The 13,183-nt window shown below is 40.6% G+C and overlaps 1 protein-coding gene across 1 annotated transcript; it reads left to right on the top strand.

The window, feature by feature from the left end:
- The first annotated feature begins 597 nt into the window (after positions 1 to 597).
- Positions 598 to 2,470, top strand: LOC142640608 (F-box protein At3g56470-like). Its single transcript, XM_075814785.1, has 2 exons — positions 598 to 733; positions 1,037 to 2,470. The coding sequence occupies exon 2, from the start codon at positions 1,124 to 1,126 to the stop codon at positions 2,207 to 2,209; it is 1,086 nt and encodes a 361-aa protein (XP_075670900.1). The 5' UTR covers positions 598 to 733; positions 1,037 to 1,123; the 3' UTR covers positions 2,210 to 2,470.
- Positions 2,471 to 13,183: the final 10,713 nt, after the last annotated feature.

The following is a 13,183-nucleotide window of genomic DNA, read 5'->3' as shown; positions in this document are numbered from 1 at the left end:
AATTAGATTTGATAACATTAGAATTGACAAATAATAAATTTAGCTCAATATATTGAAATAATAATATTATTTTGGATAAATCTAATTTGTAAAAGTTGAATAGTGTGGCCCAAAAAATAGATAAATACTATATTTACAATATTTTTACCATAAATCCTAAGTGGTAGATTATTATTGATTGTTATGAATGGGTAAAAAAATAATTTTAAATTATGAATTCAAATTAAAATCAATAATTACTGACCATATATAATTTATTGTGAATGTAGCATTTTTTTAAAAAACACTAGGAATTAAGAATTCTCTCCATTAAAAAAAGGAAAAGAAAAAAGAGGAGTGGAATCCTCTTAAAAGTAAAACTAATACTAAAAGAGGAATTGCTAATTTAACGGGACCCCTCTTGCTAACCTTGCTCCTATCGTTGATTTTTTAACGGGACCCTCTTGTAACCTTGCTCCTACCGTTAATTTTTTAACGGGACCTTCGGGTTGATCAAAGTTTACCAACAAACTCTGGTCAAAATAGCATCACTCAAGCCTTAAGGTAGAAGCAATCTAAATCTAAAACAAATCAAAATACATATATTTTGGTCTCATATTCGTTCGCAAAACCCAAATCAGCAGAAGACAGAGAAAGCTCAAACCCTTTGCTTTGCTTTGCTTTGCTTTGAGTGACATCTGGGAGAAACCCACTGCACCAGAGTGCTGACTGCGCCCAAAGCCAAAAACTTGAGGTAATTATCACACTCTTTTAGATACCCTTCATTTTTCAGTTGCTAATTCTGTTACTTCACTTTCCATATTGTTGTTTTGTTGTTTAACACAGCATGTTGGTTTTAGATTCTTGAATTTGGGTTTGCAAATGCTTCAATTAATTGTTTAGATGGGTAGATAATGGGATATGAGGTTTGAACCACAGACATGTGACACCACAAAGAAAAAGATGCCACGAATTTTGTTACCATGTATGTATGTATGTATGTATGTTTATGGGATTTTTAGACCAAAGACTATAGCACTTTCTGATTGTGATCCAGGTACTTGGAATTTGATTGGGTGCGAAGGTAACATATGTGTTGATCTTTTTGGAACTGGTGAAGTGGAATTGTTGGAAGGATAGTTCAATGGATAGAGCAATGGTGATGAGGAGACTAGAGGAGCACCTAGGTGGTTTTGAGGGAAACAGAGAAGAATTTAGACGGTGGTCTGATCTTCCAGTCGATGTTTTGAATATAATTGCCGAACGACTTGATTTTATTGAACAATTATGCTTTCGTCTCGTTTGTAAGAATTGGCGACAAGCTCAGGTTGTTCCACTTTATAAGAATCTTCCATGGCTTATGGAACACAGTTGGACTTATGATGACAAAAATGTCTACAGTGTATGTAGCTTTCACCTTCCAATTGTCAACCGAAGTCATGTCACTCACAACAAACTTCGGAGAGAAGAGTTGAATGATTTACATGGTGCAGTCATATGTGCTTCAAGATTTGGTTGGTTGCTTTTACAGAAATCTACGTTGTCATTCTTCTACAATCCTTATAGCAAGAGTATAATCAAACTACCTGATCTTGATATTGGCTTCAATCGAAGTACGTTTTCCTCAGTTCCAACTTCTCCTGATTGTGTTTGCTTTGCAATACAAAGTTCCAAAAGCAGTAGCAAAATGTGTCTAAGCACATGTCAACCAGGTGATCGCAAATGGAGCAGCACAGTCAAATTTATTGGTCCTAAAAAGGCAGTTGAGGATGTGGTTTACAGTAATGGAACTTTTTACTGTGTTTTTAGTGAAGGAGCTTTGGGGGCCTTTTGTGTTGCAGACAGTGACTGGAGCTTGCTCACAGATGTGAATTTGATTCCTGGGGAAATGTTTACCTCAAGGGCTCATATGGTAGAGTCTAATGGTCAGCTCTGGTTAGTGTGTCCTTCTGGTTCTAAGTGCTTCAAAGTTTTCAAATTTGATTGGTCAGAAAAGACTTGGGATAGGACGCATGCATTGGGATGTCAAGCATTATTTCTCGGCTGTACCTCGTTCTCAGTTTCAGCAGAAGGAGAAACTTCGGGTTTTGCAGAGAGGATTTATTATCACCGTGATCCTTACAGTTCCTATTACTCATTGGAGACTGAGCAAAGTTATCAATGTACGGTTTATCCACGGGTTACTAAAGATAGGCCTGAAAGAATTTGGATTCAACCTCCTGAGATATAGGTTCAAATAGGTTAGACACCAATTTGGAAAACAGGTCTAGCCATTTAGTCAATTTCTTTTCTTGCACCATGAAATGGAAGATTGTTTCCTATTTGATTTTGAGGTTTGAAAAACTAATATACTTTAGGGCACTTGTTTGAATTCTAGCACTATTAAGTGTAGAGGATTTACTGCTCTTATTTCCTTGAATAACAAGCTGTTGGATAAAAACTTTGGATAGGTTCTATGGCATCATTATAATACTATGACTTCTTGTTGTTACTTTCAACTCCTTAAATTTTATTTATGATTTCCTTTTGAATACCACATGGCCAAGTGACTGCCATTGATAAAATCCTGGTCCCTGTTGAGAGGAAGGAAAATGATTTCACATTCACCCTTCCAACAGACAGAGGTGCACTCCATTTGGTAAGATGAAAGATCATTTGTATCATTATCCAAAATGAAAGATCATTTTGGATAATGATATAATGATTATTCATATAGATCTGTGTAGAATGAATAATACAATTATATAACATTGTCTTTGCCACCAGATAGTGCTGGCAGTGATATGTTGTGGCCTCTCTTTTATAGGCTTTTAAAAAATAATAATAATAATAATAAGTACACACCCACCTGTTGGGTAATGAACCTATTAGGAGGTGCTATTTGAGCTAGGGCCCGTTGGCTATACGGATCTGTAGAACTTGTCATTTTCTTATTAGAAAGTTGAATAGTGGGTTCATGGTGCTCTATGGCCTTGCTGTTTCTCTATAAACAGATATTCTGAAAAATGACTGCTTTTATCATTGACACAGAATTTTAGTTTATAATAGAGAGGCAAAGCAAATGGGATTTGTTATAATGCTTCTTTACTTTTGGCCAAATTGTTGTGCCACATTAAGGCTATGTATGATATTTGTTTGCTCTACACTTCTGTAGTACTAACTACTATGACATTTGAATCTTTGAGTTTCACCCTGTGGGATTGTAATCGGTTTATCATCATTTCTTTAGATGTATTGAGAATGTAGTTCCTAATTTTATACTGCGGATGCAAATATATTACTTTGAATGTAAAAGTTACTGAAAGGGTTCTAGCAGCTGCATCATTCATATGCAGTATGGAATATAGAAGCATGAATGTTGTATCCTTTACTACACTAAAATTAAGCTTTGTAGATACATATTTATAAATATACTTGCCCTATGGATTTGTAGTTCTTCTGTCATCATTTCTTTGCATCTTGTTCATGAGAATGTGGTTTCTAATTTGTCTGCTTTATTTTTTATTTTTTGGTTATGTAGTTTCTATTTGTCTACTAATTGCAAGTAGTGGACAACAAATATGGTAGTACAACTTAGATGAATGTAAAAATTGTTGTAGAGCTCTAGTAAATGTGTCTTTCATATGGCATTTGAGAGTTGAAATTTTTCATTTTGAACTATAGAAGGGTAAACTTGTCATGAATCTATTACTTCCAACCCTCAGCTTCTGTCCGTTGAAACTTCATCACTCTAGACGCTCAGATGGACCACCTGAGATAATGAAAGTTCTTTTCTTTCTTTCTTTTATTTTATTTTATTTTTTTATAGAAGAAAATAATGAATGTTCTTGGACTATAATGCCTTATTTTATTCGGTCAATTTTGATGACACAGTTATCTCTTTTATATATATATATATATATATATATATATATATATATATATATATATATATATATATATATATATATATATATATTTTTTTTTTTTTTTTTTTTTTTTTGGGTATAAACGATGACACAGTTATCACCCATCAGATTTTGGGCTTTTTTTTAACCATAGGCAGAACTTCTACAATAAAAGGCTATAATTGAAAAATTACTTAGTGTATAAGCTATCTTGTAATTTGTAAATACAATGATAAAGAGTTTTTAGATTTGAGATATAAAGGTGTTTCTTATTTTCAGACTCTGAATCCAATTAATTCAATTAATTACTGATGTTTATTTTCTCATTATTATGATTATAAAAAAATATTGTAGTAGCAGCAAATAACTATAATACCTTTTTTCGACCCAAAATCGCTTTTGCATAAGCATAAGGTGGGTGCATTCTGTCTAAAGCAAAAGTTGCATAGCATTGCTGCATTGGAATCACAGGCAGCTCACCAGCTGTTGTTTCTTCTTTCTCTCTCATTATCAATAGAAAGAAAAAAATATATATTATAAAATGGGCAATGCAAAAATAGTTTAGCCAGGTGGCACATTCGCATTGTTAAAAAAGCTCTAGCATCTTGCTTTTATTCTCCCTTTCTCATTTGTCATCCAATTTATTTATTTGTGGAGTACAGCTAACGACAGTGTTGGTAAAATATAGTATCATTCAATAAACTTTTTGAGTTTTTTACTTTTAAAATTGCAAACAATTTTGAGGAAATTCAAAATAGTGTAAAAATTGGTAAAAAAAAAAAAGTAAGAATAATATTGTTGAATTCTTTAAAATAAAGGATTTTCTTTTTAAAAAAATTGGCAATGCTTTTGCCAAGCTCCTAAAAAAACTATTTTATTTTAATTAGCAATATGATTGTTGATTTCTTAAACAAAATTTATTTTTTAAAAATACAAAATTGGCAATGTGATTGCTGAATTATTCAAAAATAAAAAAAGTTAAAAAATGACAATGAATTGCCGATTTCTAAAAGGAAGTGCACTTTTTAATTAAATTGTAAAATTGGTAATAGAATGACAAAACATTGTGTGTACATACAGATTTTGTACTAAAATTAACAGCAAGAAATTGAATTACATTTGATACATGGCCTCTAGCTCTAGGGATTGAGACACCTCAAAACTCTTAAAATTGATAGGGTGATGTTGAAATTTATGGACTCTTGACTTAAAATACGTCATCTATATTACTATTTAAGGAACTTTTCCTATTTGTATTCCTCATTTTTTTAGTTTAAAAATGCCCCTACAGTCCTATGTTTAACAAGAAACAAAACTAAAGAAAAATCCAGTAAAAATGCAACTCTAATTCCTACTAAAACATTGCCTAAAAAATAGGACCACTCTCTTATTAATTTTTAAATTAATTTATTCACTTATAAATTAGATTTTTAAAATAAAAATTATATATATATAAAATAATTAAATACAGTTTATTTTTTACAAAATAGGACCATTAAAAAAAAGTCTCATGGCACGCACAAAGCGCTTGTGATGGGGCTAATTTAAATAAATTGAGTGGAATAGAAAAGAAAATCTTATGTCCTATTCTTATGTTCTATCAATTACAAGTTTTAATGTGTGTGTTTAATAATGTAGAGGTGGACTAATTTTTTCTATAAAAAAAAAAAAGAAGACTAATCTCCCATATTTTTCAAAGTCATAATAATGTCAATTCCTTCACGCGTACATAATAGAATGGAACCTTCCCCAATCAACTACATTGATTTCGTCACATTTATTAACACACACACGCCTCCCTCCAACATCGTATACCAGTTTCACGTGATAGATTCATCCTCTTGTCCTTTTTTTAAATTAAATTTCTGTATCAATAACTCAGTCAAGACTAATCAACCCACACATTTATTTATAAATAATTATCATTAATTGTTATTGTACACACCCTTAATTATGTGCGTGTTTGAAAACACAATTTTAAAATTTAAAAAAAAAAACACAATTTTAAAATTTTTTTAAAAATCAATTAATACTTAAAGTATATAGTTTAAGACTACAATCTTACTTAATGAGATAAACATTAATATATATTTTAAAAATTTAACCGTTAAATTGCATGTTCTTTAAGTTTTTAATATATATGTTAAATTTTGTGTCAATTGGATATTATTTACTATATTATCTCTAAGTTTATATCTTATACATACTTTTAAATTACAGAAACATGCAATTTAATTTTAAACAATTTATTAATGACATAATTATTGATTTTTAATATTTTTAAAAATTTTGCAAGTATGGAAGATATTCATATAAGAATAAGATGTAATCTGATGATGTCGAAAATATCACCAATAAGTTGCGAGCACTCTCCAACTCGAATCAAACCTGCAAACAGAAAACAAAGAGACCTAAAAGGAAAAGACTGGTGCGGCCAAAAAACCCTCGAAAGTCAAGTTAGAATTTCTTTTCAACCCTAAAGTGCTAGAGTTGAGTCAAATGTGCGTACTGCGCATGAGGGTTTTGGAGTATATATAGTAGCGTAGGGCCGAGATTCTCGCCTTGGTCAAGTAATCATTTCCTTCTAGGAGAGTGACTCGTGAAATTTTGTATCTCTTAGAGTTCTTTTCCTTATATGAATTTTCAATCAAGGCTTAACGTGTAGCGCAAGAGTTCTTCATATACACGTTGGCGTGAATTACAATTGATGTGGGATGAAAACACTCAAACCACCCAAACCGTCCACGGACGGTCATCACCTCGGCAGCCGTCCAGAAGTTATCCTCAAGACGAGGGTAACGAACAAGGGCGTCCAGAGGGTGATAGCGAAGCTACATCCCTCGTCCGTGGGATGCGCACAACCTACCCTGAGAGGACTCGTCCACGTGAAGATCCATGGACTAGGATTTTACACTTGGGATCAGCAGGTGCACTCGACGAAGGAAATTCAGGACGAGGGCACCATACTTGGGAGAATCTCCGAATATAATGTGACAATCCCTTATCCCACGCATAACGGTCATGTATCCGTTGTGAAATAGAAGTGTAACTCCTGGACGGTTATGGCAGTTACGTTTAAGCCTCGAATCCAGGAGAGGTTCCTATTTCGATAACCGTCTATGAAGGCACTATATAAGGCCGATTCGGACTAGGTAAAGGTATGTTCAGTTTTTACTCAATAAAGTTGGAACTCAGATTACTTAGAGGGAAAACTAACTTTACCATCGGAGGATTTTGACGGCAGCCACGGTCCGCCTTTGATACGCTTTTCTTTCTTCGGGCCGTTGAAAGAACCCGTAGTCCTTTCAAGTCCGAAGCATCCGCTCTACCGATTTTCTTGGCATCATCGTTGGCGCCGTCGTGGGAAAGGTAAACTTGTTATTCTATCCCGGACAAAAGGTTGAATGGTTCGAACAAGATCAAGGGCTACCGGCCTGTGCCACCGGGAGAGTAGGGATGCTTCCGGCAATCCCCTTCGTGACGAGATCGGCACTGTAATGCAACCGCCTTCTATGCGGCACATACAATCCATGGCCGCCGCTATGGCCCGACGCGTCGAACCGGGGAATTGAATAAGGAAATCAACTTCGGAGGCGGCGTCAAGGACACATGGAGGAAGGGCCCCAAGTCGGGGAAGGAGGAGAGGAGAATGTAGAGTCCGAAGATCAAACAAAGGGTACCGCTTCAAGAAGGGTGTCGCACTTGGAAAAAGAAATGGACCAGATGAGAAAAGCCATGGATGAAATGAGGGAAAACATGAGGCGAGCAAACCCAGTAGATGATATGGTCCACCGAACGGACTCCCCTTTCCACGGCCTCCAAATCAACGGTCACCTACCCTCTACCCCCAAAGTTCAAAATGCCTTCTCTAGACTCGTACGATGGAAATCGCGACCCCTGCGATCACATTGCAACTTTCAAGATGACCATGCATCTGCAGGGGGTCCTAGACGAGATCATGTGCAGAGCTTTTCCCACCACACTCAAGGGACCAGCGCGAGTGTGGTTCAGCAAGATTCCCCGAGCTCGGTGGGATCATTTGAAGAACCGAGTAAGGTTTGTTTGTCAACAACTTCATTGGAGGACGGCGTCACAAGCGTTCCTCCTCAGCCCGTTGACCATAGAGCAAGAGGACAATGAGAGTTTGCGATCTTTTATCACCCGGTTTAACGAGAGAAGCCTTAACGGTGGACGAGATGGATGACAAGCTATTGTTGGCCGCTTTCCACAATGGGGTCAATTCGACTTGTTTATTCATAAGCTCTACGAGCGGGAACTACGTACTATGGCCGAGCTTGTCCATTCGGCCCCGTACATATGAATGTCGAAGACGCCATCATAGCCAAGAAAAGAAAAGGGCGAGAGCGCTCGGAGGTGGGCCACCATCGCTACCGGGGACCGGGGACCTCGTCCGAAGAAAGTTCGGGTAGACGAGAGAAAAGATAAGGATGGTAAGAAGGCCGGTTCTGCAAGGAATCGGCAATACACGCCCACGACTATGCCGTTGGAGCAGTTCTTATGCGGATCAAGGATGATCCGTCCTTGAAGTGGCCGGACAAAATGAAGGGAGACCCCAACAAGCGTAATAGGAGGCAAGTACGCCGTTTTCATAGGGACCACGGCATGATACGGACGAGTGCTTTGACTTGAAGCAACAGATAGAAAATCTCATTAGACAGGGGAAATTGAGGAACTTCCTTGGACGAGACCGAGAGAGATGAGAAAATGAAGGCCAAGATGGAAGAATCATCACGCCCCCCATTAGGAGAAATAAGGGTAATTATAGGAGGAAGGCTCGACGGTGCGATCATCCAAATCAAGGAAGACATACCGAGGGTGGTGCAGTAACATCCAACAGTGCGGACGACCTCCTAGGACGAGGAGGTAGACGTTCAACGGTACATTACTTTCACGGACGAGGAGGCGGGGACGAATTCACCATCCACACGATGACGCGATAGTCATCACCCTACTCATCTCCGACTACATGACTAGAGGGTATTGATAGACAATGGCACTCTGCGGACATTCTCTACTACCCCGCGTTCCAACAAATGAAGCTAGGACGAGATCGGCTTCGACCAAAGTGAACTCGTCGTTGGTGGGATTCGGAGGAATGAAGGTGCAACTGTGGGCACCATCATGTTGCCTAGTCGTCGGGACGCATCCGCAAAGCAGATACCCAAAGAAGTGAATTTCCTTGTTGTTGATTGTGCATCGTCATACAATGCAATTATTGGAAGGCCAACTTTGAACAACTGGAAAGCGGTAACCTCTACCTACCACTGTCCATTAAATTCCCGACCGAGCACGGAGTAGGCTGGTACAAGGAGACCACCGTCGCCGGAGAATGCTACCTAGCCATGCCGGCCATGGACGAGCATATGCGTACGATGAGTATAGACGGAAAAAGGGTTGTGGGCCGAGCCCTTTGAAGCATTAAGAGGACGTCCTTTGGACGATGACCAGCCCGAGAAGTCTACCGAGTTGGGGCGAGCATGGAAGAGGGCAAAAGCACGCTTGGTCCGGTTCGAGGAAAAACCTCGATGTCTTCTCATGGCGTCATGAGGACATGCCCGGCATTGATCCAAACGTCATTACCCACGGAATGTGTGTCCCTATTCGAAAACGGTGCGTCGAAGAGAAGAGTTTTTGCTCCCGAGCGAGATAATGCCGTTAAGGAAGAGGTGCGAAGTTGGTCGCCGCGAAGTTTATCCGAGAAGTTCATTACCCGGACTGGTTGGCGAACGTAGTCATGGTCGAGAAAAGCCAATGGCAAGTGGCGGATGTGCGTGGACTTCACCGATCTCAACAAAGCTTGCCCCCAAGGATAGCTACCCATTGCCACGCATTGACCGGATTAGTGGACTCGACGGCGAGTGTCACGGGATACTTAGCTTCATGGACGCTTTCTCGTGGTACAACCAGATTCAGATGAATGAAGCGGATCAGGAGAAGACCTCATTCGTCACAAGCCAAGGGTTGTATTGCTACAAGGTTATGCCCTTCGGTTTGAAGAACGCAGGGGCGACCTACCAAAGGCTGGTTAACCATATGTTCTGTCCTCAAATCGGGCGAAATGTGGAGGTTTATGTGGACGACATGCTGGTGAAGAGCCAGGACGAGGATAAACATCTTGAAGACCTTCAAGAGACTTTTGACACGTTGTGACGGTACCACATGAAGTTAAATTCGAGCAAGTGTGCTTTCGGAGTTTCGTCGGGTAAGTTCTTGGGGTTTATGGTGTCGCACAGGGGAATTGAGGCGAATCCGGATAAAATCCAGGCGATACTGAACATGGAGCCACCGAGAAATATCAAGGAAGTCCAGTCTCTTACTGGACGAGTCGCCGCCCTCAACAGGTTTGTATCGAAAGCTACTGACAAATGTTTACCTTTCTTTAAAGTCCTTAGGAAGGCTTTTGAATGGACGGACGAGTGTCAAAAGGCCTTCCAAGACCTGAAGGCGTATCTAATGACGGCCTCATTGTTGAGTCCGTCTATACCTGGGGAAGAGTTGTACTTGTACTTGGCAGTGTCCCCACACGCAGTAAGCTCAGCGTTGATCAGAGAAGAGGGAAGAGTCCAGAGGCCGGTCTATTACACAAGCCACGCGATGAGAGGGGCAGAAGGACGATACCCGATGATGGAGAAACTAGCCTTCGCGTTAGTCACGGCTTCCGGGGAAGCCGAGACATTATTTTCGAGCACACATCATCAACGTCCTAACGAGACCATCCCATAAAAAAGGCGATGAGCATGTTGGAAGTCTGCGGGCCGGGCTGATGAGGTGGGCCGTTGAGCTCGGCCGAGTTCGATGTCGTACACTCCCGAGGAGCACAATAAAAGCGCAAGCGTTGGTAGATTTCATTGCAGAATTTTACCCCCGATCAGGATGACACGAACAAGGACGAAGGAAATGAAATGTGGGTGGTAAATGTAGACGGATCGTCCACAATGTATGCGGGAGGGATTGGAATTGTATGCGAAGTCCCCCGAAGGTGACAAGCCGGGAGTATGCGGCCGTCTCGCGGTATCCAACTACCAACAACGAGTACGAGTATGAGGCTCTACTCAAGGGGTTGGAATTGGCCAAGTCCTTAGGGGTGGAGTCGTTAACAATCAAAGGAGACTCTCAACTGGTCATCAACCAAGTAAATGGGATGTGTGATGTCAAGGAGGATCGAATGAAGAAGTACCTTAACAAAGTGAAACGCCTTGCCCGAAAATTTTCAGCCATAAGTTTTATTCAACTTCCCAGGGAGGAGAATGCAGAAGCAGACGCCTTGGCAAAAGCCGCCTCGGCAGGGGTCATAGACGAGTTCGACGACATCCAGTACATGCCGAGTAAAGACATCACGACATACGGCCAGATAGGAGGAGGAGAGAATTGGATGAGTCCGATAATAATTTACCTCAAGGATGGGAGGCTTCCAGAGGACAAGGATGAGGCGAGAAAGTTGAGGGTCAGGTCGGCCAAGTATGTCCTCATTAATGAAGTGTTGTACAAGCGAGGCTTTTCCCAACCCTACTTAAGATGCTTGGCTCCTGACGAGTCAAACTATGTTCTAAGGGAAGTTCATGAAGGATCGTGTGGAAATCATTCAGGGGCAAGGTCCCTTGTCCATAAGGTTATCCGTGCCGGCTACTATTGGCCAACAATGCAGGCAGACGCTAAAGCCTATGTCAAGGTATGTGACCAATGCCAGCGTTATAGCAACGTACCTAGAGCCGGTAGTCGCAGTACCGGACCCCAATGACGGCCCCATGGCCCTTTGCACGGTGGGGCACGGATATCCCGGGTCCTTTCCCGTAGGAATCCGAGATGAAATTTCGGTGGTTGGAATAGATTACTTTACCAAGTGGTAGAAGCGAGCCTCTTGCGGCAATCACTCGGCGAAACGTGAAAAATTTCGTATGGAAGAACATCCTATGCGAGTTCGGAGTACCCGGGGTATTAGTATCCTCGACAACGGGCGTCAATTTGACAACGCACCCTTCGGGGACTTCGCAATCATTTTGGAATTAAGAATCACTACTCTTCACCCTCCCATCCACAAGCAAATGGGCAAGTAGAAGTAGCAAACCGATCCCTTCGAAAATCATCAAGACTCGGCTTGAAGGGCAAAAGGGATATGGCCGGACGAGGCTACCGGGTGTTCTTTGGGGCCTATGGGACAACCGCACGAACTCTAACGGGGAGAGACCCCGTTCAAACTAGCCTATGGGAGGGAAGCCGTCATACCGGCGGAGGTCCACATGGCGAGTCACCGAGTGATGGAGTACCAGGGAGAAAGACAACGGGGAACAACTTCGCCTCGACCTCGATCTTATCCATGAGGTAAGAATGGATGCGGAACAACGGACGGCAAGGTACAAAAATCTCATGGCCGGACAAAGATGACGCCATGGTGAAACCCGAGACGGTTCGGTGTGGGGGACCTCGTCCTTAAAAGGGTCTCCTTGGCGACCGGGAACCCGGCTCATGGAAAACCGGGGACCCGGTGGGAAGGACCCTACGTGGGTGATCAGCTGCAAAAGGCAAGGGTCCTACTACCTGGAAGCCCCAGACGGGCGGAAGTTAGAGCATCCTTGGAACGTGGAACATCTGCGAAGGTACTATCAAAGGATGAGCGGGGACAAGGGAAGTCGTTGGCAAAATTACAGTTGTGATTTGCGTGTTTGCTTATGTTTACTTGTGCTTTTACTACTATTATGGTGTGTTATGAATAAAAGTGCACTAGTTCTTAAACTTTTGCACTACTTACAGACTAGCTTATGAAAGACGATGCTATGTACTTGATATCTTAATAAGGCACTAGCTTGTAAGTGTGTGCCAAGTTTGTGAACAATGTTCATGTAATAATATGGTTTGGATTTCTTATGTACTTGAATTCCAGTTTTCTTGATAATATCCACGGACGAGGCAAAAGCCTTAGACAAATAAAATCTCGGGATGAAGGCAAACTCGTCTAAGATTTCCTTTAAATGAGGATAAAGCAAAGAAAAAATGCTAAGGCATGCTCGTCCAAGATTCTTCTCGTCCAAAGCTTTCCTTCAAAAAAAAAAGGGATAAAGCAAGAGAAAGAAGCCAAGGACTGCTCGTCCAAAGCTTTCCTTTAAAAAAGGCAGGAGAAAGAAGCCAAGGACTGCTCGTCCAAAGCTTTCCTTCAAAAAAGAATAAAGCAAAAGGAAGGCCAAGGCCCACTCGTCTAAGGAAGAAAAGTAAGCCTTAAAGATATAACATTCCAGAGACGAGCACTCGTCAAGACAAGAAAGCATAAACATTATAAACTGCTTTCGAGAAGGCGAATAATA

This window comes from Castanea sativa, chromosome 1 (genome assembly GCF_040712315.1).
Source record: "Castanea sativa cultivar Marrone di Chiusa Pesio chromosome 1, ASM4071231v1".
Lineage (NCBI taxonomy): Eukaryota > Viridiplantae > Streptophyta > Magnoliopsida > Fagales > Fagaceae > Castanea > Castanea sativa.
Note: the sequence above shows the minus strand (reverse complement) of the source record. Positions and strands in the feature narration are given on the sequence as shown.